The sequence below is a fragment of the Stigmatopora argus genome, chromosome 21, assembly GCF_051989625.1.
Source record: "Stigmatopora argus isolate UIUO_Sarg chromosome 21, RoL_Sarg_1.0, whole genome shotgun sequence".
NCBI lineage: Eukaryota > Metazoa > Chordata > Actinopteri > Syngnathiformes > Syngnathidae > Stigmatopora > Stigmatopora argus.
Window position 1 is genome coordinate 4,961,288 of NC_135407.1, and position 27,793 is coordinate 4,989,080.

A 27,793-nucleotide genomic window follows, 5' to 3' on the forward strand; every position below is an offset into this window, starting at 1 on the left:
ATTGGCGTCAATGACACCGAATGAATGTATTATTAAAACTCGAGAGTTAAAAGTAAAAGAATTTCCAGTCGATTGCCTTCCAATAAATGGAATAGGTTAATGTCAAACAGACCATGGGATTGCTACGGAGTCTGGCCAATAATAATGAGACAATGATGTAAAATTAATGCAGCCTTTTCCATAATCCTGGCCTCTCAGAGGCTTCCACTTGCCTTTGAATTTTAAGTCACGTAATTATAAAGGCGCGTTTAGAAGGTATAGCGTTAGCTCAACCTTGCTTATCATCGGAACCAAGAATCAACGTGTTGAAAACTACTTTTATTTCTGTGCATTCAGAATATTGAGTGTGAAGAGGAAAACGATCACAACTCAAATATAGCGTGAAATGACACTGAAACAAATTCTCCCCCAGCCAAAGGCAGAAAGAAACTCTACATATAACCTTCTTCGGGTTATTCTCTAGGAGGGTATCCAAGCAATTGGCCCCACTAAATTCCCGATAAATTGACCATAGCTATGGCTTCTAAAGCTGATTTTTTTTGGAAAGTTTAAAGCGCAGACATAAAAATTGAAATTGACATAACGGATATTTTCTTACCGTACATAGATCTTTATACTGCATTTTCTGAAACTTGGTATCGGCGTTGCCAGCACAGAGCTCGACGTATCCCAGCACCACTTGGAAGACTGTGTTGTGGATTGCTTGGGTGAAGTGCATGTGCAGCTGGTCCATAGCCGTCTGCAAAGAATGGCAAACACAAAGTTAGGAAACAATTAAATCAAGACTAGATTTTTCATCTGCCTGTGTGCAATGCTGAAACCAAATTGCCATTATGTGACATTGCCAAGCAAACTCCACAACAATAACATTGCCCTGTCGTGCACTAGTCTTTCCTGTTCTCCCTCTAAGTTCCCTGTGACTAGATTGTAACGTTACTTATAGTCAGGTAGAATAGATATCTAATCATATTTCTGTTTCCCAATTATGTCGGTCAACCCTTTTCCATCCTTTTGAAATAAACATACAATAACTATATAAATTGAGTAAAAAAAACAGAAAAATGACCCACATTGTAGTTTCTAAGAAGAAGACATTTATACATAGAGAAGAGAAAATTGTTATGCAGCTACTCATTACAAAAGCATTGGCATTTCAGTCAACCCCTAATAGCTTTTTCTCCATGGCAGAGATGCATTATTGTCCAAGCCCTATTAAAAAGTCATCAGCAAGCGACACTGTTGTGACATATTCCTTTGTTAAGATGACCATGGCCTCTGCTGCTTTCCGTTGGCTGCTATTGACAGCGATAGACGTCCAATCCCTTTGGACAAGGTTAGCTGGCTGAAAGTCGTCCTTCACTTACAATTTAGATCTCTGAGCAAAGTAAGCTGCCATCGTTTTTCAGAGAGGATTTAGCATTTTATGTCCATTTTTAAACATTTATGTTTTACATTACACGGAATAGCCTTTAGGCTGTTCCTAGCCACGTGCAGTGAAGCAGATTGATTTTACTTTCTTGCGACAGATTGCTACTGAAATAGGTTTTGCTTAATTTGACTGCCATAGATGGGGATAGACGTCCAGTCCATTTGAACAAATGGGTGTTGGCAACGACTGAACTGGTGCAAATGATTTGGATGTCTAATACTGGCCCAAAAAAGCAATCAATTTTGGTTCAAACCATTATACTTAAGCTGCACAGTCGTGTTTCTATCTTAAAACGATTTCTGACACTTGTCGAATATTCTCCCATCGATGCCTCATCAAAATGTCTTAGCAATTAAACCACTGAGTCTATTTGTTCAACTATTGATCCAATTAATTGAAGCTATTCAGATGAGACATTTTTTTAAACTGAATATACATTACATTTTGCGTGCAAATATTTATTGAGAGAATAGGAACTCTTGTAAAGATGTTTGGATGATTGCAACCTTCTGCTAGACTATTAGCCCAACCTTGCGGTTGTCATTTATCTCGCAAATACCGTGCATGACATTCACACTCAATCCAAATTAATGGAGGATAATAAGTCAATGTTGAGGAAGAAACAAGGATTAAGCACTCGTCAGTTTTGGACCATTTCCACGACCTTGAACTAAAGGGCGCCAACTCACCTGGGTCTTCCCCAAAAGTGTGTAGGCCAGCTGCACTTTAGTATAGTGTGAAACATCAAAGTGTTTGCAAGTCTTTGACAGGGCAACGTCAAGCTGCTCCTGGAGGTGGAAACAGATGAATGACAAAAGGTGGGGGAAGAACCAGATGGATGACAAAGGGCAGGGGAAGAAACAGAAGGGGTTAGCCACATTAAGACCTGGGATTTTGAGAGATGTGCAGATGTGTGGCTCAAACACAAAGCGGCGGATACGGTAATTGGGTGCGGATGAAAGTGGCTGCGTTTGAAAAAGAGGTGTAAAGATACAAGGAAAGGGAGGTGTGCTAATAATGACCTGCCATACTGATCCGACCAGTGCTGACAAAGGCAAAATGTTCTATCGATTCATGCTTTAACACTGCGTATAAAGCTCCAAAAATAAACTAAAGTCAATTTCTTTGTAAATAAAAGAATAAAAAGCTTTGAGTAAAATCAACAAAAATTATCAAAACAACTCACTGCCATTGGCGGCACAAGAAGTTGAATCTATCTTCATTTAGCACGATTAAATTATCAATAGATTAATCTGTTTTTTTTTACTTAATCCGTAACAAAATTTGAACAGTTAAACTAATAAGATTAACTTGCTTGCTGCCATCAACATTCACATGAGACTGTGTAAAATGTGTGTGTTCTGCAAACACATTCCACAAAAACTCATCTAAGTGATAATTTTTCTTGTACAAACTGATTAGTGAAATTAGTCTTAAGGATTTTCCTTTATTTATAACCAAAGCTGACAGGTAAACAACATGCAGTTCCACCGATGGTTCTGCAATATTTGCGTCCTCGCTTGCATTCATTTTTTTGTGTACAGACAAACCAAATTGATCTATTCGAGTGCAGAAGCAGCGGTGCACAGCAAATTGCTTTGCATATCTTTTATCACACTGGAATATTGCAAATAACTGAAGCTGGTATCATTTACATGCTTTTGTACTTGACTTTTGGGCCAGTCAATATTTGGATTGAGCCAGAATTCAACAGTCAAAGCTTCATCTGAATGGATAACTTCTCAGAAAGTTAAAGCATCGATCCAAACACTTTATCAGGTCAAAAGTATTTGAAGTGTTATTGGTTTTAATAATTCAACTGTACAAAATAATTGAGAGAGTACCTCTATTTGCTCCAGAGTGTCTTGTAGTTTGGAATTCAACTCACTGCGGAGAGAAAAAGCTGAATATTAAATCTGTAGTTCATAACGAACTAAAACAAACAAAGAAAAAAAACATAACACCTAATTTTTCAGTGGCATAAATAGGGATAAACATCTTTGATTGCAATTCTATAACCGTCAATGACAGTCAATAAATTAAAGTAATGCGATAATAAGTTTAGAGGATACAAAAGATTGGATTGGTCATCTATCTATGGAGTAGAGTAAATGTTTTAGAATACTAGTGGATTTCCTACTTCATAACGCTTCAAAATGTCGTGCGGATGACAAACAAACGCCTACGCAACCTTGACTTCGGTGAAGCTGTTATTTAATAACAGGGAGTGCTTTCAACTCAAATGTAAAGAAGCAACATCATATTTTTCTCATCCCAGGACACCCCTATAATCCCCTTGTGTCCCCCTTACCACGCACCCGGTCGTAAATATCCTTTGTTCCAAAGTCTCCCTTCTTATGTCCCTGCTTTTTTGGGGTCTTTTAGGGGTAAGGCCGTTCTTGTGTTGGGCCTTCTGAGACCGCTAGCAGCCTGGAGGAGAATGTGTCCTTAATGAAATTGCTAATTAAGCTTCGTCGACAGCAAGTGAGAAAACTTCAAGATTGCGTCCTTACACGTTGCTTTGATAGCATCGGAAATAAATAAAAGGATTCCAAAACTTGCTATTGGACAGTTTGAAACTAGTTCAGAGTTGTCAGGGGAGAAAGGGCACCCGTGAAGCTGAAATAATCAGCAGTCAGTCCACCACCACCGGGCACATCAACACCGGTGCGACATTAGCTGTGCTGCCAAAATCAAGAGGGATCAAGGTTAATGAGTCGCTAAACAAGACAACAATGTCGAGAAGTTTGGCTGTGCCGATCAATAGCCATGACTACTGAAGAACTTTACATCTAAGTGCCCACACTGAAAACCCCAGAGTACACTTGGCTATGTTCGACGCAGTGGGTTCACCGTAGCGAACACTCGTGCAGGATTGGAAATATATGTGAATAATATAGTCTTTCTATACGTATTTAGATGCCTACTTACATAGTGGGACCATTCGGTGATCGCACGGAATGCATAAATAACAAATGAGAAGGAAAACCTAATTAACAACCGGTTCCCTGCAGGGAACTCGAAGATCGAGACGTAGTCATGAGCGCATAGGAGAGGTTTTTTTTTACACGCACATTTTCAATTAGAAGAGACAATACAGTAGGTCTGGAGGCGAGTCCCTCACCGGTGCACTGCTGACTGGATGAAAAAAAAGGATATCCGTGCCTTTAAGGTACTGGCCCAAAAGCTGGTTGCTTACGAGAATGCATTTTTTTGCAGTGGTCAGGAAAGACCCTTTCCGTATCACAATTCTTTTTTTTTTTTCATCTAATAAACACGGAACAAATAAATGTGAGTCAATTAAACACCGAAAAAAATAAGACAAACAGGAAAGTCAAGGCCAAATGTAATCTACTCCTGAAATTGAAAGCAGAAATGATATAAAAGGAAGAAAACTCTATTTCACCTTTTAACTGCATTGAAAAAAACTCCATAGAGAGGAATAAGAAAACAGTACAACCATGAATAACTAATTATTTTAGCGCTTAGGGATAAATGTGTTAAGTAGTTCTAAAAAAACTGTGAGGCACAAATAGATGTGTCTGATGCTTTCTTAACACAATGAAACCATCAGCAAAAGTGGCTTGCTAAGCTACGTTACAAAAATACCGTTGGATTTGAATTCCAATTGCCAATTAGGCTACACTAACCGACAGCATGAGGGTTCCGACTTTAGAGTCACTCTGTTGGCTTTAGGGAACTCTTCCCCTTCCCCTTCGCCCCCGACAAAAAGCAATTGATGAAAATGCACCCAGACAAATCACTACGCACTGGAACAGTGTTCTTCCAATAACAATATTGAATTCTAAAAGGCAAGGGACACAAACATGGCGGGGGCATTCGGGAGGCAAAATCCCCACGTAGGACATTCAGTGGCGCGTAGCAAAGTGTGCCTACAAGGTTAAATCAAATTGCAGTTGGGTGGGCGGCGCTATTAGAGCCAGAAAAGTTCAGTAAAACATGCAGGATAATAGTAACTTTCAAATACTCATGTTGAAGGTTTCTATTTCACTATTAAAATCCATTCTTCGCATAACACTAAGGAAGATTTTGGACCTTCACCAAGCTTTCACAAAAAGGATTGCCGTGTTTGCGTTTCTAATTACAGCACCGAACAGAAATATCAATTTCTAATCAGCGACAAGTCGACACCCACGCGACTTTAATCACATCAGTATCAACTACATTTTGACGCCGTGAAAACCCTTGGTGGCCAATACTGTATTGGACTATTTAGTATGCGGGCACCTCTTGACCATATAATCTCAAAGGATTCCCTTCTGCATTCAATGCCAATAATGACAAATTAATGTCACGGTGAAGACAGAAATAATTTCCAAGCAAAATAAGAGCAGATGCAGGGAGAGGAGAAAAGGGGCGAAGGGTTTGGCATTGTAATTTCCAGTGTAATGTGTGCTTACTGATCATTAGTCATCTTGTCACTTAAGCCCAATTGTTATAACTAAAGTGTTCAAGTGTAGTGTTTTCTGCTTGCACTCTTAGTGTTTGGGGTATAAATGATATGTTCTCTTTTTAATGACAGCAACTAATATTCAAAAAAAGGACATGGACCAGGATTTAGTCTTCACGCAGGGAGATATGAAATTTCTTCACTTATCAGCAGCTGCACTGAAACGAAATCTCTTTTGAATAAGCACATAAAGGGTAATAAACAATAGTTGCAGTCTTGATAGCTGGCCAAAAAAGGACTTTGTGGGGAATATGAATAGTAAATCAGCACTGGATTAAAAGAAAACAGAGTTAAACGTCCATTCTATTTTGATTGGGGGAGGCTCATTGGCTGCTTCTGCAATTAATCTAAATGAATCGTGATTAATATTGCAATACATTAATATGATTAAACATTTTTACCTTGTGACCAAAATTTGTAACAGATGTAGTACTTAAAAGTCAAATCAACACAAAATATGAAATAAAAATGGTCAACTGATTGGCTGCCATTGACGGATCGCATTTTGACTGGGAGTCAAAATGGAGATGACTTCTGTGGCCGTAGCAGACAATGTTTTATGTGCTATACCTGATGCAGCTATAATGTTTGAACGTGCTCGCAGCCTTCTGACATTCCAGACAAAGTTGAATAGCACCAGGATAGTCTTCCTCCTGTGGAGAAATAATGCATCCGTAATTACAAAAACAATTTGTCAAATTCTGGTACTTTTGAACAGCTTAACATTTGACAAGTTACAAATGTCAGTGGCAGCTATATAGATTTTATTTGCTCCAACTGGTCTAAGTAAAAACAGGTTGCAGTATTTATCAGTGATTAACTGTCAATCTAGAATCCAGCTACGATTGGCATGTGTGTCAATGTATGTTAGGCGCATTTACCTCGAGCATTTCGCTGAGACGTACATCTGTTCTTTGCTGTCATGGGAAGAATGGTTAATGTACACTTTGCTAGATTTCAATGTGGTTATAGGGAGTATTCTTGTGTTGAATATATATATACTTTACCAGCGTCTTGATGGTCCTTAAAGACTTGAGGAGGCCTGTTAAGAGCTGTCTCTTTCTCTGATTGGCTAATAAGCCCAAACATGCTTCTGTGAATCCCTCCTTTGACACACTCAATTGCCTTAACAGAGAAAAAAAAGTCACAAGACAACATTAAAGGGGAGCTCATTTGCTTCATTGTATCACTTTGTTTCAGCTATAGAATCCTACTTTTAAAAATTGTTTCAAAAGCACTAACTATATTTAGATGGGCGAGCTATGTTGTAAACAGAATGAAACGCACAGCTTTATTTGCATATCAGATAGAAATCCAACCCTGAACAATAAGTCAAGGATCTTTGATTGCAAGGCTGATTGTGCAGTTATTCTAGTCAACAACAAAGTGAGAAACATTTCTTTTGTACTGAACATACTGTGTAATTAGCATTCTTATTTAGCCTCGGGGTCTACTGTTCATCATTCTGCCCAAGAGTAAAAACAGTACTGTGACAGTTTTAATTTTGTTTTCAATTATTTTTTTCCATTTATGGTAAGCATATTGTGTGCAGCTGTCCTGACTTAACACAATGTCGATAACAAATTGTCATCTTAAGCTTCACAAGCCGAAGAAAATCAAAGACGGCGAGAGAACGCAAGAGTGCGTTTGTAGATTTAAAAATGAAGATGAAATATGATCAAAGCACACCATTACCTTCTTGCATTAGTGCAAATGACAGCGGCTAGTTGTAGGTTAGTCTGTAACGCCGTCACTCTCTCCAGTTCCTGGCAACATAAACCAAAAGCGCTTCACACTTCAAGTCCTCTTAAATGTTAAGAAGGAGCCTGAGGCAAAAACATTGATTCCTCTGATGCAGCCATTTATCAAACACATCGCTTCTTCAACTCTCAACTGCAATGTAAGCACACATTATGACAGACGGGATGATTCCCGCTGAGAATGCATTGAAAATTTGAGCTTTGACACCATTAGAGCAAAGGAAACTAAGTGCGGACTGAAACGACAATTACAGGATTCTTTTTTGTTTGAGGCTTTTCAGACGTTAATGTGAAAATCAATGAGCGTCTTCTTTAATTTTAAATGGTACAGCAAAAACCTGTGAAAACAAAAAGTTAGTTTAAAAAAATGCATAGCTACCGGCAAAATTAAAAGTACTAAATCATGCCAGAACACACAAAGCTTTTATTGGGTTAGCTCCATTAGGAATACCAAAAATATTATATTTAAGATGAATAATCATATTCAAATCAACTTCAAAAGATTCACTACCATCCCTAAAATGCCTTTATGACCTGTGATTAGTATATTGTGATTATTTGTGTTTATAATAGAACTACAGCCACATCAGACGGATTGAAAGCCTATTGCCGTCAATGGTAGAGAGAACGTTAATCTTTTTAATTCGATTTCCTCATGTTGATTTGACTAAAGTAAATCAGTTACAAAAAACTTTAATTACATCGATTTAATGGTAAATTAAGAACAACTAATTGAGATTTATTTCTCAAAATGTGCTTTTCCTCTTGGTACTTCTCTAATCAAGCTTTCTTTGCTTCATGGCACACTGCAATTAATAGATGCAATCAATATTGGCAAATCATTTGTAATGGTTGCCTGATAATCTAATGTCTACATGTTGACTAAAGTAAACCATTACCAACCTTTTTCATAACATAAAATTGAATTAGATTCATCTACGTATTGCTGAATCAATCTCAATCAACGTTATTCATAGCTTTCTGTGTTTTACGAAGCACTGGGCGATTATTTGAGCCACTGTTCCAACCCGCTTCACACGGGTTGGAAGCTTATCACCGATAATAGCAGTGAACGAGTTAAAACCTCAAACAGTGAAAGCACATGAATGACAATAGCCCCGCCCGGCCTTCACGTAACCTTCCATTCTTTCCGAGTGCAAGCGGCGGGCGCGTGTAGCTGGCGGGCGTCAAGAGTGATCAGACCGAGCCGGAGCAGAAGGCTACTCCCGCCGTTCCTATGAATCACATTAGATGCTTAGCAGACCATCATTCTAAGCTCCGAGCCATGGGTTTAAATGTCTGCACAAATTATGTTTCCACTGACGGGCGATACGCGGCACGCGAGCCACGGAGAGAGGAAGCGCCGTGGCCGCGGGCTGCCCATTTTGAAGCAATATGCATTTCTGTTTAGACGGTGCAAACGATCGTATAGACTTGATAAGAAAAGATCAAAGAGGTGGAAATGGTGGCGGTAGAAATAAAATGGCTAAACATAGAAACAGAAACTGCCTTGGCCATTTAACATGTAATCCTAAATCGTGAGAAAAAGAAATCCCTTTTTTGGCTCATTTTTAAATGAATGCAAAGGATGTGGAAGTGCCCTCTGAACTCTGGAGCTTATTTTGGCGACCATCTTGTGTATGAGGGCTGAAATGGGGGGAGGCGAATGCCCAGGCTAATAAGGTCTGCTGTCATTTGGACGCAGCCAAATCACCGCGAGGGTCACAGAAATAATGACGGGTTTACTATTCACAGACTGACGTTCGGATGGCTTTGCAATAGGAGTCATCAGAGTGCATTCGCGCAATCTGGACCAAAAGACTCGCTGACATGAGAAATGGAGCTGATGGCACTAAAAGTGTGTATATTAAAATAACTCATCAGAAAATATAGTCATGTTAAGCCTTACCAAAATGACTTAACTCATTCAGTGCCATTGATGGTGAGAAGACATCAAGGAGGGAGGATAGGAAAGACTATGGTATAGCAGGGAAGGATGAACGTGAGGTTTTAACTAATAGGTCACCATTGAGTGCGATGGACGTTCAATAAATTTAGACGGGTAGGAGCCGGCAGCAATTGATTGTTGCCAGCTCTACCAGTCAAAATGGATTAGATGTATATCGCTGTTAATAGCATCCAGCATCAACCCCTTGTAAAAATAAAAAATAGCATGGAAGTCCCTGTGGTGAAAATTACAAAAAGGAATAAAGTAGAAACAAACATGTTTGGGGTGAAGACAGATGAAAGTCAAGTTCTTCGTTTAATAGTCCTTAACAGACTCCATAAAAATGGCTGGCAATGAAATAGTTGAGGAATTTTTTTAAAAGGGTTTGTTTTACCTTGACATAAGCCGGCTGTTTCTCCAGAATGAGATCTGCAACCTTTCGAGAAACCTAGAAAGAGAAAGAGCAGAGAATTAAAGCAGAAAAGCTTCTCCCAAATGTCAGCAACAAAAACAAATAAAACCGATATCCAGGTTTGAAACTGCCCTGAAACTTTTCTGACGCACCTCACACATGCATTGATTGCTTGGCCTGAAAAGTCGTGTGTATGCCTTCTCACGCAAGTCCTTACTAAGATTCATGGCTCAATTAGAGCTAAATTAGCTGACACTAATTAGGGAAGTGAATGTATCCAGCAGCTAAAACACTCGAGCTTGGTCGTGATGATAAGACAGCTCGGAGCACAGCAAGAGAATCAACTCCATGCCCTTACAGAGCAAACAACTGGTCCATTTTAGATATAAATATGTTGCCAAATTCACTCTTTGTCAAGTTCCTGTAATGCAGTTCAATACAGCCAGTGAGTGCATAAGCTCCACTGGTGTAATTTACTGATTCAATGGTTCACAGTTTTATATAATGACTTCTACTCTCCCTTAAATTGTACATTTGGCGTCGAGTCACTTCACTGCCCCTCGCGCACTAACTTGAAATTCCTATTCCGAGGTGAATTTGAGCAAGCAGACGGGCTTCAGGCGACGGTGTCAAAGTTTTCCCGCGACATGAGAAGAGATCGGTTTTACCGGCGCCTTATCTACTTGGCCTCCTCTGGTATTAGCTCGGCGGCCGTTTCTGTGGAGGAAGTCAAAGTGCATCTCCGGATTACGCCAGTTTTCGCAGCGCCTGAGGTTTCACCGGGCGCAGAGGCAATTAGCTCAGAGATGAACCTCTGCTGGGATTGAGCCAGAAATGCCAATTAAGCTCCGATGCAGACGAGGCAGATGTCTCCCAAAAACCACACGCAACAGCGGATTTGCGTGAAATGGCAAATGCGCGGATCTGTCATCTAGGTTCTGACGAGGGGGATCCTTTAATGCGAGCGCATTAAAACGGCGTCATCACTTACAGCACATATTTATATAGAAGCTCTAACTGAACAATAGGGCTACCGTGTTACGTCGTGATTGGTCACTGCGACAGTTGCCATGGCTATTCGCCTGAGGTGTGGGCAACCTGTGTGTGTAAGATTACGGGGAAAGCTACTACTCCAAGTGTTTACCAACATTTACCTGTCGCTAAGCCACAGGCCACAAAGTCGGTGCTTTTCTCAATTTAAAAAGGCTGCCTGGCAACTAACATGTCAAAGCCACGGGAGGGAGAGTGGCTTCAAAAGAGAAGCTTGATGGGAAAGGAAGAGGGCAGTAGCAAAATAATGGGCGTAAATGAAAGCAACAACCGAGCAGATTGTAAATGTACGTGTAATCTTTTTGGCCTTCCCGACTCCTGTGAAAAAAAATATTTAACAAGTGCACTGGGATTGTTTCTGGCAGTACCACCAGTAGGGCTTTTAATTATAGATGTCAGATTTAGTGTGGCCCACATTGGCTTTCCTTCTAAAATACATTGCTTTCAGATTTCATAACTTTTTAAGGAATGATATATTTTTTTTTAAGGATTTAATTAATGTCAGTCCATTGTGGGTTCAATCGGAATTTGTTAAGATTAATTCCAGATAATGTGTATTTCTTCTGGCTAGTTCCTTCTGAAATATTGAATTTTATCATCTATGGCAGTGAAACATGATCACTAAATGCCGCTCAACAAGTGTCAGTGGGAGTGAATGATGAAAATATTTAAGATAGCCATTAATTTTAATCACGATTTTGATGGTATACATTAAAGGTGTGTTTGTAACTCACCGCTGCCTGTTGTTTCTTGAGTTTGTCTCGGCACTCTTCCAACTCCAGCAGCTTCAACTCAGTCGGGAGTTTCTAAATAGGCACAGACAGGCAACAAAACTTTTTTTATCATGCAGCCGGTGACAGACACATTGCTGTTTTTATCCTTATGTATCCTGCTGCTTCAAAACAGATCCTCATTAGAAAAAGTTTGAACTGGGAAGAGGCAGAACCCACATAGGAGTTATCTTAATTCAAAAATCTATCTCGTGAAGCATTCAAATGAGCTTGGGATGCTCTCGTTGATCTGACTTAGTCAGTGGAATGTAAATAATTAGCTCAATCCGTAGACTTTGTAAGATCGTGTGTAGGATGAGACGAGAAGGCAAAGGACATTTATTTAGTAAACAGCAAACAAACTCAGCTCGGTAAAGAAGATATTACAATTCTATGCCCCAGAGGATGATAGGTAATTACTTTCCCCTTGATTGAGAGTCTCATTTCAGGTAGTGTGGTTAGACCAAGATAAATCTAATGAGATTTCACACCCTCCTTCTGTTCAGTGGATACAATCCATCAGTCTGGGCGTCAAAGAGGAAGTGGTGGCAGCTCAGGTGAGAAAACCAGGAAGCGCAAGGAGGCGGCGCCGGCTCACAAGCCTTGCAAAACTGTATTGCTATCGGTGGTCTTGATGGAATTACCGAATCGAGGGGAAGTGGATCCCACGGGCCCACCTCGACATCAATTTTACAGGAGAGTGACTTGTCATTCATTCCGTTAGTCGAGCGCTTCAAAACAGAGACTATTGAAGGATGTGGGAAAACAGACGAGAAGTCATTTCAAAGTTTTAAACTGCCCCCGAGAACGTTAAAAAATGGAGACGTAGAGGTTGAACAAAGAAAAGATGCACTAGAAATCGGCACATTGAATAGGGAATAAAAACTGGCTAAAAGGGGGGCTATTGTTTAAGAGGTCTGAGCGAAAAAGTAGTAAACGTGTTAGGTTTTTAATTACACATACGTCATTTTAGTATTGTTGCAACATTCCAATAAGCATCCAATGAGAATTAATCAACTGTATGTAAGTGGGTGAGTTTGAATACAACCTCCAGTTCGTGCTGCACCATGTCAAAAGAGTCGTCGGAGAAATAGACCTCCTCGATAGCGTCGATGATCTCCTGCTCGGCTTGAGGGTCAACGGGTTGCTCCCTTAGCTCTCGCAACTCCTCCTGAAACACCAAAACACACACAAACACATCTTCAGAAAGTTCCCACATAGCAAAATGTCACAATGTCGTTAGAAAGTAAGAAACAATGAATGAACAAACATTAAAATACAATGGGAAAAAAGGACGAGAAGGCACTATAAAGAACATTGGAGTTACAAAAGGAGTTTAGCAGGGGTTAAGGACGAAGTGAGAAAGAGGTTGAACAGAGAGAAGATGGATAACAAGAGGGAATATGCGTGCGCTTTGGTGGAAGATTACATGTTATTTCACTGGGCTGCTCTGGTGAGTGACGGTTATCGATAGAGGTTGTGAGGAACAATGGAAGGAAATGAAGGACTAAAAAAATACAAAAGGAGATTCTCTGAGAGAATCGTAAATGCTACTGATTAACATGCAGTGCATCCCGGAACAAAATTATTTCAGAGTCGAAGCACTCTCATTTGACTGTGTTAATGAGCCGGCTCTTTGTGGAATAGTTTGCCCACCTCTAGATTCAACTCATTTCCCAAATAATTTCGATTCGTCCTCTAAATTCCGCAGATAGTTGCGCCACGGCAAGCTAATCAAACAACTGTCACTACAAAGCCAAAAATGTCAGTTTGCTAGAGGTGACGCTGATGAGATGAATTAAGTTTTGAAGCCCATAGAAAAACAAGCGCATCTGAAACCCATACATTTGAGCACCCATTAATAAAACATCCCACACATTGGAAGGTAATGCTGACTGGGACTTGTTTTATGTTTGGAATCAATACATCGAGGCATCAGCACATTCCGATATACCACAACTAAAAGTGGACTTGGGAAAGTTGGAGGCGGATTTATGGGGGATGCATGCTATCCATTCCGCAATTCCTATTTGATTAATTTATTCACGGGCCATCACGATTGATCGCTGCCAGAGTCCCAGTTCAAATGGATTGGACGTCTGTCGCTGTCCATGAGGTCATCTGTTTGTTCTAACTTTTTATGTTCGTTTAAATCAAGTAATGGTCAATGGCATTGAATGAGTTAAAAGGTACAAGCAACAAATCAATCAGATAATATTGTAATATTTATATTTGCGCAACATTTTGCTGAACAAAGATAGAAATGTGCAGCAGCAGCAAAAAGGTCATGAAAACCACAACCAATGGAACTCACTTCATCACATTGGATAGATTTTTAAATAACTTTATTCATGGCTAACAAAATACGGAAATTCTACATAGGTTTAGTTCACATTTATTTCAATGTTGTCGTGTTTTGCCTGCGTTTTAAGTGACTAGCTCCATCTAGTGTTAAAGTTGAGATGTGAAAAAGAATGTAGGCTGTGTGGTTTAAAGATTCAATGACATTTTCATACTCTGCTGCCAGCCAATAAGGACTGAGAAGCGGACCGCAGTTGACCCACGAGCCATAGTTTGGACACCCTTGATTTAGTCTTTGTTTGAGTTGATTTAATGCGAATAAAGCTGTTACTAAGTTTAGTCTATATTTGAAAATACATTTTAATCACCTTAATTTGTTCAATTAACTGATAAATGACCAACCCCCAAAAAATGCATTTTCCCTGTTAATTAAAAGTATCACGTCAATGCCAGCCAATGAGTAAACAGTAAAGCTCATATCAAATACTGTGGAGAGGGTGTGTGACTGAGTTAAGAAGTGAGCAGCAGCCACAAGGGAAATGTGTGGGTGAGTGCATGAGATTGGAAAGGTACGGGAGATCACGGTCCGCCGTAAAAAAAAAGGTGGGTGGGAAATCAACCCAAATGAGAGAGAATGCGAGGGGGGACGGTGGGAGGAGGCGATGACTCATGCCTGCTGAAAGTTCTAGTAGAAGGATGAGACAGAGGGATGAGCAAAAAAAATTAAAGTGTTTTTTTTTCATGTTTTTTTTAAGGCTTCAGCTTCCCAGACGTCTCTAACTGAATGAATCAATAGGATGATTTTTTTTTTAGGCTATACTATGCCACATGTGAAGGGAAGCTTTGATCAGATTCAACTATGAATGAGAAGCAGCTAAAAAATCAAAGACAAAAAAGACCATCCTCGTTGCAAATCAATGACATTCACATCTCTTTTTGGATGAAAGTTAGAAATCTATTTGCATTCAAATTGCAGGCGATATTAAAGATTCAAAGGGAATATCAAAGTGAGCTGTAAATGACAACAATCAAGAAAGGGATGAAAAACATAAACAGAGACGCAATTTTCAATGAAATGAAACCAATCTTCAGACATTTTATGGCGAAAACTGAAATGCGAAATCACAAAAAACCTGGAGTAACTGACATATTTTGTAAGGACAATTGAATACTCGTGTGAATTTGAAATAATAAATGCAGAAACTGAAACTATACTAGCAGCGCGAGTAAGGCCAGCCATCTGGTGGTGAAAGAGTGTAACTGCATTTTACATGTATAGATTTTTCCATTGTTTTTAGTAATTAATCCATTGCCGTTGTCAGTGACATAAACATTTTAATAAAAATCTATATTTAAAAAAATGTTTATTGTTCTTAATGTTAGAAAATGCTAAAAAAACAATATTAAAAAAGACAATTATTAAAAAAAAAAATCCTATTATCCTTATTAGGGTGGCCATTTAATTACCTTAGAATTAAAAAAAAGAATAAAATCAACTAAGGAGTGCTATTGGAAGGCATAACCAGACGTTAATTTCATGAAATTGATGTTTGATTAATTTACAAAATGTATAAAAATGAAAACAAATATATAAATTTAAAAAAGATAACTCATGCTAAAAACAACAATACTAAATATTCATTTAAAAAAATATCTTTAAACAATCGTAATTAGCAGATTACTCGATCAGACGTAGCAGCACCATACATTTAATTTTCAGGCTTAACCAGCGTATCATTCCTTGCTTAAAAAACTTGGAATCATCCTCCAAGAGATTCGTGCCGCATCATTCATCCTCCATCATTGAGCCAGATGTCGCTCTCAACTCCTGGTGGCGGCCAAATGCTTCCAATCGTGACTCATAATGCAAAAACGCTGCCAAGCGGTGAGAATTATGAAAAATAAAAGGCAATTTTGCAGCCATATGGTGTACCAGAATAAGAATCAGCGCTTGCCATTTTCCCTACGGACGCACCCAAGTCGCGCTTCAGGAAAATGAAAGCTGCCGGCAGCCTCGGGATAAAACAACGTCGGGTCTTTAATGCACTTAATAAGCCTTGTTTTTATTTTCTTAGGCACGTGTCTCAATCCCAGTTGACCTGGAGCAGAAAAAGGCCGTCTGTCCATCGGGAACACTAATGCTTCTTCCGCAATAAAAGTCAGATATTTAATTACTGCCTGCGCTGTTAGGTACACATTGTAAATGAAACTCTGAACAAAAAGACAGCCATGCATTTTGTGAGTAGATATGTGCTTATTATAAGCCTCCAATTACAATCTACAGAACAACCATAGCAGATCAGGCAATGTTTGTTTTGTGTAAAACAGGTTTGGCATGTTGATAATAACATGTACTGATAGTTTTTTTTTAACTCTAGTTGGTTTGAATGAATAGATAGTTCTAGTCCAAATGGTTAATGATTTATTACTTTTAGTAAAATTTAGGGTTGCCCAGCAATGAGTTTATTTTAGTTTGGAATTTTAAAAAAAATCATTTGTTCTAATTAACGTTGTCTCAATGACATATTTTTGCATGTAACCCCAACTCACCTTATTTTTAGGATCTACCAAAACTTTTTTTTTGCAAATCAGTTGCACAGCACAAAATAAGGTTGTAAAAAATGTGACGTTTAAATCATTTTTTCACCAATAAACGTATCTTTAACAAAATACAATACTAAATACACTGTTAAAAGAAGAAAACATTTGAAAATCCAAAACACAACATCCAAACTGTGCTAACTGCATTACAAAATCTTAGATTTGACATTTTTACACTAGTTCCAAGCTTTTTCACTTTTTTATCACTAGTTCTAATTATCAAATATTGGGAATTAAAAAAACAGCTTGCACTCACTGCAAACTTGTTAAAAAGTTGACTTTTCAAAATAGGTTTGTTCATTTATATTGAGCATTGTACACAATAGAGGGGAGAAATCTGCTGAGTCACCTCAAGTGACTGTGACCGATTGTGTTAGCATTCTAGCTATAAAAAAATACGTGCTAGAGCAGAACTTATTTCACACTATGAGCTCTGATAAAAATGTAGAAGACTCCTTAAGTCAAATAAATGTGTGCCTTTAAGTATAATAAATGTGTGCCTTTAAGTATAATAAATGTGTGCCTTTAAGTATAATAAATGTGTGCCTTTAAGTATAATAAATGTGTGCCTTCGGTCTCTTTTATGTCAAGGGAGTGAAATGTAATGAACCACAGCAGTAACAAGGTAACACTTATGCAACAGAAGTTTGGGTTCATATGACATTGTTAAAACCTCACAAGTGTAAAACATTGTGCATTTTTATTGTACATTGAGAGAATAAGGAATGAATTATAATATTCCTGGGTTTGATTTCAGAGTTAAATTTACCTTGCTTGGGATGCTCAAGTTTTCCACAGGACTGATGTCTGTTATGCTCTCCTGGGGGCTTTTCAGGCCCTGTAAAAAAATATACAGTCAATATAATACAAAATAGGGAAGGACAATTGTTACATATTCTGAATTTATTCGAGTTTATTCAGAAAATGTTACCTTAATGAGCTCTGCTCTCTAACAACATGGCGGCCGAGTAGTTTCTTTACAAAAGCACAAACCCTGTCTAAAGACTTTTTTGACAAATGAGTCTACTTTCTGCTAGTAAATGGAAAATATGCTTTTGTATTTTAAGCGTATGACAATAAACTATCGTTATTTTAGGTTACAAGTTGAATTTGTTTTGCCTGCTCATAACTCTATATTCTCCTACTTCTCGAGAATGAATGGAAATCAGTTTTAAATTGTTCCAGCCGGTCCAAAATACGTAATGTAAGAGAAAATTCGTTGAAGAAACCCAATAATATTCTATACTTGTTTACAAATATGTAAATATAATAATAAAACCATTCAAACATAACTAAAGGAGGAAAGTTAGCACTTCCTCGTGGCTTACATTTTACGTCTTTGTTGGCTTTTCGTCGTCTTCAAATTCCATAATAATAATAACATTAAAAAAGCATTGTGACTTCTCTTGATGAGTTTTGCTGTCTTCGAACTACAGTTAATATTACAATTCAGCTAAAACAAAACGTGGTTCGGACATTTTCTGTCAAGATTTTTCCAGGTATAACTTCAAAGAAAAACCGCTCCTACGGCGGCAAAATGTGTCATTTGATTGGGTGATAAGGCCACCTGTCAAATTAGCTACTAGCCATTGGCATGTTCTTCAATAAGCTTGCGACAAACGCCAACCGAGAAACTTTAAATAGATATTATTAGTTTATATGACTTACCTGGCGAGTCATTAGAGATTTTATCTTCTGCATTGTAGCGCTGGAACGTAAACAAGGAACGCAGAAATGGAGGCAGCTATGTTTTCATGTTAGCATTGCGTCTGCATCAGTACGAAAAGGAAGCCGCGGTCAGGGGTCACGTGACTCGGGCGTTCCAAGCATTCTGGGAAATGTAGTGTTTTTTTATTCGATGACGATATTTTTGGGCGAATGTCAATTATAGTAGCTTGGAACTAGTGTCAAAATATAAGATTATATCAGGCACTTAGCATAGTTTTTAAGTTGTGTTCTGAATTTCAACATATTTTCTTCTCTGAAGTGTGTATTTATTCGTAGAAAATGTAAAATATAGCTAAAACATTTATCTTTTTTTTAAATAATAACATCAAAATGACTGGAAACTGGGGGGAAAGGCAAAGAAGTAAATATGTAGATTGAATTACATGCAACAGCACATAATTTGAATTACTGCATTACTTTTGCTTTAAAGCAGCAGACAACAACGATGTTTAGTTCCTGGTTAATGAATCCCCAGCTATTTCCCAGTCAAATGAAGGTGAGGGACCTCTCCTTTAGGTATTCAACATTCGTGTTTAAGAGTAAAACTTCAAACTGTCATTTTTATTCAAATAAAACTTAGATGTGTATGCAGTGTATATTCATTTTAACCAATCATTTCCTCTTTTTCAGCTTTGCAGAAAATGCTACATTTATAGAAACAGGGTCTAAAACAGGTATAAATAAATCTGAAGGAAATATAGAAAAAGGACAATATACGTAAAATCAATTCATGTACAATATTTACACTTTGTATCACACATATAAATTACAAAAATACCTAATGAAACACTCTCATAAAATTCACCATCTTGGAAAACAACTTGAAATTTTTCAATAACAAATACTGTGCGTGTATTCAATATCTTAAATACAAGCCCTATGCTTTTAAAAATGAACATCATTATATTAAAACTCATCTTAATTTTTCATCTTCATCGGACGTCTATAAATGTGAAAGAGTTGATTAAATATCGGTGGTAGACAGCTCACGATAGGATTGACTACACACTTGTACAATATCTCTCTCGTTTGTGCAAATAGAGTCACCGCAAACGGTGCCTTTGGCTTTGACGAGTCCCAAACACATACACAAACAGCCCATTTCTTCAAATTCACTGGAGCAAATTGTGCCCGGGGCTTTCGGGAACGTGTCGGATCACATCGTAGATTGTCGTGTTTGGATCTTGAGTCGACTCCAGGCGAGCCAGAGATCTGCACGATGCCTGCGGAATAGTCAAGTGTGAATAAAAACAAAGCTAAAGAGATATTCTTGGGCAAATGTACTTGGAAATGACATGTAAAATTACCTGGGTGGATTCCCTTCTGCCAGGTGTAGTGATGAATTCGTAGATCCCAAAGTCTTCGCTAGCATCCTCGTGGCCTGTTAAAGAAAATAGTGGAAAATCCGAATATGATTAAGCAGCATTTAAGTCCTATAAAGTAAACCACTGAGTAATTGCTAAAAAAAATGTATTGAGGATCTAGACTGAATCACAGATTAATGATGTATGAAATAGCGCAATTAGAATTTTTCTAAATGCATATTGTCAGGTAAAATGTATGTTGGTGTTGGTGGGTTTTTTTAGAAGTAGCGTCTTACCTGATCGATGTGGATCTGAGATGGGTCTGGCAAAAAAGAATCATCGTCAATACAGTTTTAAAAATATAATCAATTATTGTCATTTTACTGGGGAAATAAATAAATATTTGTACAAGTCACAGGCCAAATCATACTATAGGTGCAATTCACAGTAATAGGTTTGATTCAAGAAAAACTATATACTATACATATATAAAAGAATGATAATAATAATGTGGCTTTTTATCATTAAGACAGAAAGATTTTTTTTTTTAAATTACCAAAAATAGTGAAGATTAGTAGTACAGAAAACTACTGACTGAGTCATTTGTCCTAACAAAAATCAAATCAATTGGAGGAGTATCCTGGCAGTGAATTTGAATTCCCACAATTCCCGCTTACCTTTTATAAATCTTCATGAGCACTGCAGATGAAAACACAGAATTATGTGTTTTAATAACAAAAAAATACACCATGAGTATGGGGGAAGCATAAAAAGCCACCCAACCTCTTTTTGGGTGACAATCTTTCCGAAAAAAGATGAGCAGCATGCCGCCAATGACAAACAAGGAACACAGCGCGATCACAGCTAGCGGTGACACAGAATTCTCCCCCTGGGTGTGCTTCTTCTTCCCTGCAAAGAAAAGAAATAAAATTCCGGTTAAAGCCTAACCACCCGCTTATCAACCGAGCCTTTCGGCGACATCGCCAAGACAACCCACTATCGATTCAACCCGCAATAAAAGCCGCTTCACGTATACCACAGCTGTCATGCAGTGTTTACTTTCCCACACGGGCCTAGCCACAAAGACAAAAAAAAGGCACGGGCCGCCCACGTACCTGTACCCAGACTGGCCACCACTAGGGTGAACTGGGTTTCGTCTTGTTTTTGGGTCACGTTGTTGAAGGCCCGGCACAGGTAGTCCTCGGCCTGGGCTAACCGGTGGGAGAGAACCTCCAAGCGAGGGCCTTCCGTGATAATCTGCGTGGCGTTGGCGCTCTTGGAGATCCACACGTAGCTGTTGGGGGGGTTGGAGTCGGCCCGGCAGTGGAAGAAGACCAGTTCTCCGGGGTTGATGGTGAACACTTCGCCCGTTCGGAGGCCCTGGTCGGAGTTGACTTCCAAATTGTAGGGACCGTCTGCAAAGCATTTCACATTTTTAAATGAGTCTTCATTGTTTTGGTTTTAAAATCGACAACAATTTGATGAAGAATGGCTTTGTGGACAAATACGAGAGCAAAAAAAATGCATTTCTTAGCATACAATTACGAGTAATGTAAGGATGTCCTGTTTTTTTTTAACGAATCTTTACTCACAGTAGACTGTAAGTTCCACAGCAGTTTGGGATTTCTCCCGGCTGATTGGGTTTTTAGCCTCACAGCGGTAACTCCCCTTATCCTCCTTTTTGACGGGACTGATGAGCAAGGTGGATTTGTCTTTGGAGAAGTGATATCTGTCACTGACACCCAGAGGCGTATTGTCTCTAGACCACTGAAACACAACCCTGGTTCCTCTTTCCACCGAACACGTCCACGTCACGTTGGCTTCGTCCTCCACCACAGAGTAAGATGGGGTCTTTTTAATAACCGGAGTGGATACAGGAACTGAAAAACAGTTTTTAAAAAGGGAAACATTTAGAGCACAGGTGTCAAAGTGGCGGCCCGGGGGCCAAATCTGGCCCGCCGCATCATTTTGTGTGGCCCGGGAAAGTAAATCATGAGTGCCGACTTTCTGTTTTAGGATCAAATTAAAATGAAGAGTATAGATGTATATTAAATTTCCTGATTTTCCCCCTTTTAAATCAATAAGTGTAATTTTTAATCCATTTTTTCTGTGTTTTAGTTTAAAAAAATCATTTTGTAAAATCTAAAAAAATATATTAAAAAAAAGCTCAAATAAACATTGTTTTAGATACTATAAAAAACTGAATATTCAGGGCTTTTAATCCAGTTCTTTTAATCCATTTATTTAAAAAAATCTAAATATTACATCTAAAATGGTCCGGCCCACGTGAAATCAAGTTGGCGTTAAAGCGGCCCGCGAACCAACCCGAGTCTGACACCCTTGGTTTTAGAGGGTGGTGACTTTCAAGTACCGTATTTTTTGGACTATAAGTCGCTCTTGAGTACAAGTTGCCCCAGCCAAAGAATACACAATGAAAAAAATATGCATTGGCGTTTTAGTCAGACTTTCTTCAAAGCAAACATAATACATTAAAGTAACAATAGAGAAATGACAGGCTAAATGGGCATCTGTTAGCATAACGTTTCAAAAATAAATCAAACAACATAACAGGGTGTCGGTGGTGGGAGAGAAAAATAAAAACATAAATCGCACGTGAGCATTAGTTGCAGGCCCAGCCAAATTATGAAAAAGGTGCGTCTTATAGTCCGGAAAATACAGTAGGCAGATTGACTTTCGAACTTACCATCAACCGTGACGTGCACCGTGGTCTCCTCTTTGAAAACCTGCCCCGATTGGTTGAGAAACTCAATGTTAAGGTTGAGGTTATAATCCCCCTCGTCCTCCAGGTTCAATTCCCGTATCAGCAAGGTCATGTTTGGCGCTCTGAAGACCACGTGGTCGCGGTGCGTCATGTCCGTGATGGCCGAGTCCTTGGTGAACGTCACCAGCGTGGTTCGGACGCCGCCGGGGGTGGTGTGAGACCAGGTTCCTTGGATGTCGGCCTGGTCTAAATCGAAATATGTCTGCACCGGGAGGAGGAGCGAGCTTCCTTCGCTGGCGGGATACACGGACCAAGGGATGTCGATGAAGATTGCGTTAATATCTAACAGGGAAAGACAAAAATAAATGTGATTTCACTTTTTTAAACAGTGTTTTACCATTGGCAAGTCCTCTCAGTTTGAATGAATTGGACATCTATTATTGTCAATGGCAGGCAATGAGTTAAATTATTTATAAAAAATGAACTTAAGATTGTTACTAGGGGCTGTAACAAGCATTTATTTTTGTTTTTATTAATTGAATTTAGTTTGTATTAACATTGTATTGAAACAAAAAAAATATCATTAATTGTCATTTTAAAAATAATAATACACATTATGATAAATGCTCATGTTTGGAAGTTTTGACCAAAAATACTCAAAAATAGTAGTTACTGAGTGACCACTGTCCCTGAAAGGGTTAAATAGAGGTCGAATGTTTCAGAACGAAACAATAACAAATCGAGATTGCCTCTATCTACTATTAATTAATTAATATAAATATTTAAGTCAAACATTGGCTGTTGACTAAGAAAAAAAACAGTGCTGAGCTACTTCTTATTTGAGGAAATTCAACATCCAAGGCCCAAAAAATGGACACGTCGAGTGTAGTCTTTATTTTTGTAGTCTAAAAATGTATACGTTATCGGATCGGTATGGGCAAAACACATCTTGAAAAAAATGGAGTCCCTAGTCTAAAGTGTTATTTGGACTTTCTGCATCCTTTTCTCCATCTTGTCCAGATCCTCTAACTGTAATAAGTTAATATTGACACAGCTCAATCCTGCCATTGTTGCGTGACGAGTGCAAGACCTGTCTTTCAAGCTATCTCCGCGCAAAACAAACACAACGCGCTAGCTGCCGAAAGTGGCCGGATCACCGTTGATCCGTGGCACCTTACCGTCGAAGGTAGTTGCCACGAAACTGTCGCTCAACGACAGTCTTAACAAGTCAACAAATCATGTTTCGAATAACGTGGCCCGAAAAACCCAACATTTGGTCCTTGCGTTACATAACTTTTCACCACTAATTCTTTCCACGCCGTCCCCTAAGTTGGAAAAGTGACTTTTTTGGATTGTGTTGGGTTCCAGGCTGAATTATGAGCAGCATGTGAGGGGGTGGAAGTGCGACAGTGAGGCATTAAATTGCAAAGAGACTGGCTGTTTTCTCACAACGAGGTCTCGGAATTGTGCTTTTGTGTGTTTTTGTTTCATTCAAACGGGAAAAAAATACGGTGTTTTTGCATGGGTTTGGTTAACGTGAAATATTTAAATGTAGGCACTGGTGTCGTATACGATAGAGCATTAGTTGTGGCACATTTTGATCGCCATGTAGGCCTATGTGGAGTTTGTATGTTCTCCCCGTGCCTGCATGGGTTTTCTTTGGGTGCTCTGGTTTCTTCTTACATCCCAAAAAACACTAAATTGTCATCAGATGTAAGTGAATGGTTGTTTGAGCAATGTGGTATTTTCTCCCCCTATTTATCACGTAAAAATTAGATTAGATTAGATTACTTTATTCATCCCATATTTGGGAAATTTCACTGTCACAGTAGCAAGAGGGTGAGAATACAGACACAGCAAAATACATAGGTTAATAAATAAATACATAAAATGACATGAAAATTATATTTTTGATGTTTTCAATTAGTTTGTTCATTTAATTTGAAGTCAATTATTTATTGCTTTGTGTTTGAATGGATTTATACCTGTTGTTGGTTCAGTATTACGATACATATGGTCTACTTCATCATAAAAATAGATAGTATATAAGATAACTAACTTCTTATAAGTAAATAATTGTTGCCAATTGTGAGGTGCTACATACTAGTAGTATTTGAAAAATATTAAAAATTCCAAACATCAAGCACGTGTCATTAAATGTCCGCTAACTTCCATTTTACAGTTTACGTATGTATTCCCTTCTTAAACCTCAATTGATATAACAATACACGAATAAAAGTATAACATCTACGTCACGGAAATGAACCTTTTCTCGTGATCGACTCAAAGGTGAGCATTTACCACAACGTTCACATAGCTTTTTTTTTACTACCTCTACTTTCCGTTCTCCTTATCAACCCCTCGCTAGCCGTTAGCGCTAAATAATAGATGCGTCCCCCACACCCCTACGACACGTTCTTCCAGGCCCACAGGCAACTTTTTGTTTGGACGTGGTCACAATCAGGCGCGTGGCCGCGTTGACGGCAGCTGCGTTGACGCGCTGAAAAGACAAAATGAAGAGAAGTGTGCCAAGACTGCGCTTAACTGTTGTCCCCAAACAAAGTGGTCATTGTTGTGGTCATAAGCTGACAGCGATGGTGGAGATTGCGCCACACGCACGCACGCACACACGCACTTTCAAACAATTGGTTAGTAGAGGCCCGTACATACACGCACGCACCTGCCTGCTTCTTATCGCCCTCTTGGCTGTGGAAGTTGTTTGGATGCTAAATAAAGTCAGCCGGTGCGTAAGATAAGGAAGGAGCATCTACTTAAGGAATAAGGATGTGGATGTGGCTACACTTTTTTATTTAATTATTTTTTGGAGTATTTGTTCACATCAAAATGATGCAAATAAACATAGGCAATGTTTAATCATATCCAGACTTTTAATTTCCTCATGCAGTTTTTCACAAAGGGTTGAACTTCATCATCATCAATGTCAGTGCAGGAGCTCTTATCTCATTGGCTGCCATTGACAGGTAGTAGGCATTGAATAGAGGGGCTGCCATATTGCAGCAGTCAAAATGGATTGGACGTTTAGCAATGGCACTAAAAGTTCCAAAAAGCGTCTTCTTACACAAAATGAGGTCAATCCATCTCATCTCAATTCGTCACCATTATTCTCACAACCAATTCATGTTGTCGAACAGCTTTTTAAAATTATCAAATGTTTGTTTCAGTCAAATAAGTCCGAAAATGTACTTGACTTTGACAGAAATCGACATTCAAAGCACTTGACTGAGAGCGATCCAATATAAAAGATATCAAATAACTCGCATACAGTACGAATCAGTAACTAAAATTTTATTCTAACCCTGACAAGTAGTGAAAGAACTAATTTTAAAACATTTTTTGGCTTCTTATTTCTTCAATACATCATATATAGTCATCATCAACACTGACACTTCCAAATATTGCTTCTTGTTTACCATTTTTATGGCCAAAACACGCAAATACTTCCCTCATTCTTTCACCCCCGCCGCTCGACATCATTCCGACAACAGCGCTTACCTGTCAGGAGGACTAGAAGGAGGCAAAGTTGTAACATTCTCCCTTTGGCCTCCGTGGCCTCCATCTTATTCTCATGGGACTTGAGAGAACTGAGGGAGGATCTCAGGAGGCGCCGGAGCGCCAAAAGTTGAGGGAGGAGAGAAGTGGCCACTCCATTTGCCAGGGAAATGAGATGAGCAGGCTCCGCCCACCTGAAATCAGGTGGGGGTAGAAGAAGACGTCCACTTGGAAGAGTGACAACACCCTACAGAAAAAAAGTCCTGCCCGAGGCTGCCGATGGTTTCATTTCATAGGCGAAACTCAAACGTCAACGTGTAAACTGATCTGCTTCGGTTATAGAAGAAGAAAAAATAGGGGACAGACGGCACGCTTGTTAGTGTGAAATTTTGTTTTGTTAGAACTACGTGAGGAGGAAAAAGATACTCTGCCCGGCAACATGGTTTCATCGCCTTGGGAAGTGAAAAATATCAAAAGACTAAATGATTTTTATTGTAAACTGTCTGATTGAATTGGGGGAAAGCTGCATAGGATGCTGGGTAAATTATTTTGTGGAAAGAAAATGGCTGTCTTTGCTAGTTTTTTGCCGTCATTGGCAGTGGATGAGTTGATAGAGGCTATGGAGGTCAAAGGTCGTCAATGAGTCAGTTATTTGCAACAAATTTATTTGTGTTTATTTGACTCAAGTAAATCCGATGCAAGGTATCTGGAGCTTTAAGTTAAATCCTATTAATCTGTTGATAGATTAATCACATTAAAAGCAGTTGCAGTATGTCGCCATTATTAAATCTTGATTTCATCATTTACATGTTTTGATGAATCTCCTGAATTAAATGTTGCAAGCCGTCTAAATACTTTATTTAATCGCAGAGTGACTTTTTGAAGACATTTATAGATCATAAATTACAAAAAGTGGCCAAATGTTTCGGTCATATTTATGTATGTATTCGTGTAAGACTAGTGCAGCCAACTGCGAGTTGCAATTTCACCACTAGAAAGAGCCATTGCACCGTCTCCATCATATCCAAACTATAGTAAGTCTTCCGTAGTGAATTTCTTAAACTCGTTTAGACTAAGCCAACTATTTTTATGGCATTCCACGCTTCGACGTCAGCGCTTTCCAACTGAACATTTTATTAGAATCAAAGCTTGGAAAGTTAACTTTATTTATAATTTCATCATTTCCTGATCTTGTGATGCCATGAGATAAGCTATAAACGCTTAAAAGGCATCCTGCTTACTTTTATTTGATCTTATGACTCTAAAATGACACCCACTATCCATTCTTGAGGTTTAATTCGCTATTTATTGAGTTTTTTTTAAAGATGGGTGTGAATCATTTATGGCTGAACAATGGCCTCCCAGTTCAAATGGATTAGACGTTTATGTCCGTCAATGAGTTCAAGAAATTGAAATGCGTCATGAAACGACGTTAAATTCCCATAAAACCCATACGTAATATTCAGAAGACTAATTAAGACATATTTTTAGATATCAATTCACGTCAATTGCAGCAGAATTATTGAAGTTGACACGCTGTAGGAAACTAAACTTACATATTAACTCACATAAACAATGTATTTAACCCATTCATTGCTATTGGCTGCAATGGAATTCCAAGAGGGAAGACAGGAAAGACTAGAGTATGTCAGGGAACGGACCAATCCGTTTTGAGGGGGAGGCCTAACAAAGCCCGAATCAAGTGACTGCGTTTGGGCACATTTCGGAAAAACAGATTACGAAGCGTCCTACTCCTCTGAAGGCTTGATTATTTTTTTCCTTTAATT

General features: G+C 38.7%; 2 protein-coding genes across 7 annotated transcripts in view; both read right to left on the bottom strand.

The window, feature by feature from the left end:
* The window catches only part of vps50 (VPS50 EARP/GARPII complex subunit), a 62,587-nt gene extending 44,028 nt beyond the window's left edge, over positions 1–18,559 (bottom strand). For all 6 annotated transcript variants that reach the window (XR_013297764.1, XR_013297763.1, XR_013297762.1 and 3 more), the window contains exons 1-12: positions 18,411–18,559; positions 17,512–17,580; positions 12,889–13,011; positions 11,805–11,876; positions 10,003–10,056; positions 7,596–7,666; positions 6,908–7,025; positions 6,782–6,817; positions 6,471–6,553; positions 3,274–3,316; positions 2,119–2,217; positions 599–739 (exon numbers count right to left, since the gene is read on the bottom strand). Coding sequence is in view for 3 of the 6 variants with exons in the window: in XM_077590259.1 (XP_077446385.1) it covers positions 599–739; positions 2,119–2,217; positions 3,274–3,316; positions 6,471–6,553; positions 6,782–6,817; positions 6,908–7,025; positions 7,596–7,666; positions 10,003–10,056; positions 11,805–11,876; positions 12,889–13,011; positions 17,512–17,580; positions 18,411–18,443 (942 nt within the window). In the remaining 3 variants the exon portion in view is untranslated. The remainder of the gene's footprint in view (positions 1–598; positions 740–2,118; positions 2,218–3,273; positions 3,317–6,470; positions 6,554–6,781; positions 6,818–6,907; positions 7,026–7,595; positions 7,667–10,002; positions 10,057–11,804; positions 11,877–12,888; positions 13,012–17,511; positions 17,581–18,410) is intronic.
* Positions 18,560–19,002: 443 nt separating this feature from the next.
* Positions 19,003–26,125, bottom strand: hepacam2 (HEPACAM family member 2). Its single transcript, XM_077590732.1, has 9 exons — positions 26,010–26,125; positions 22,479–22,838; positions 21,367–21,654; positions 20,890–21,189; positions 20,558–20,683; positions 20,452–20,473; positions 20,071–20,096; positions 19,778–19,851; positions 19,003–19,693 (listed from the first exon to the last, which is right to left on the bottom strand). The coding sequence occupies exons 1-9, from the start codon at positions 26,071–26,073 to the stop codon at positions 19,583–19,585; spliced, it is 1,371 nt and encodes a 456-aa protein (XP_077446858.1). The 5' UTR covers positions 26,074–26,125; the 3' UTR covers positions 19,003–19,582.
* Positions 26,126–27,793: the final 1,668 nt, after the last annotated feature.

What these genes read in the sequence shown, in the direction of transcription:
- hepacam2 (XM_077590732.1), bottom strand. Translation starts at nt 26,073, where the DNA reads ATGGAGGCCACGGAGGCCAAAGGGAGAATGTTACAACTTTGCCTCCTT. An exon ending in GGTGGCCAGTCTGGGTACAG is followed by an intron (nt 20,684 to 20,889) that starts GTACGTGGGCGG and finishes TTTTCTTTGCAG; the next exon opens with GGAAGAAGAAGCACACCCAG. An exon ending in GCAGAAGGGAATCCACCCAG is followed by an intron (nt 19,694 to 19,777) that starts GTAATTTTACAT and finishes ACTATTCCGCAG; the next exon opens with GCATCGTGCAGATCTCTGGC.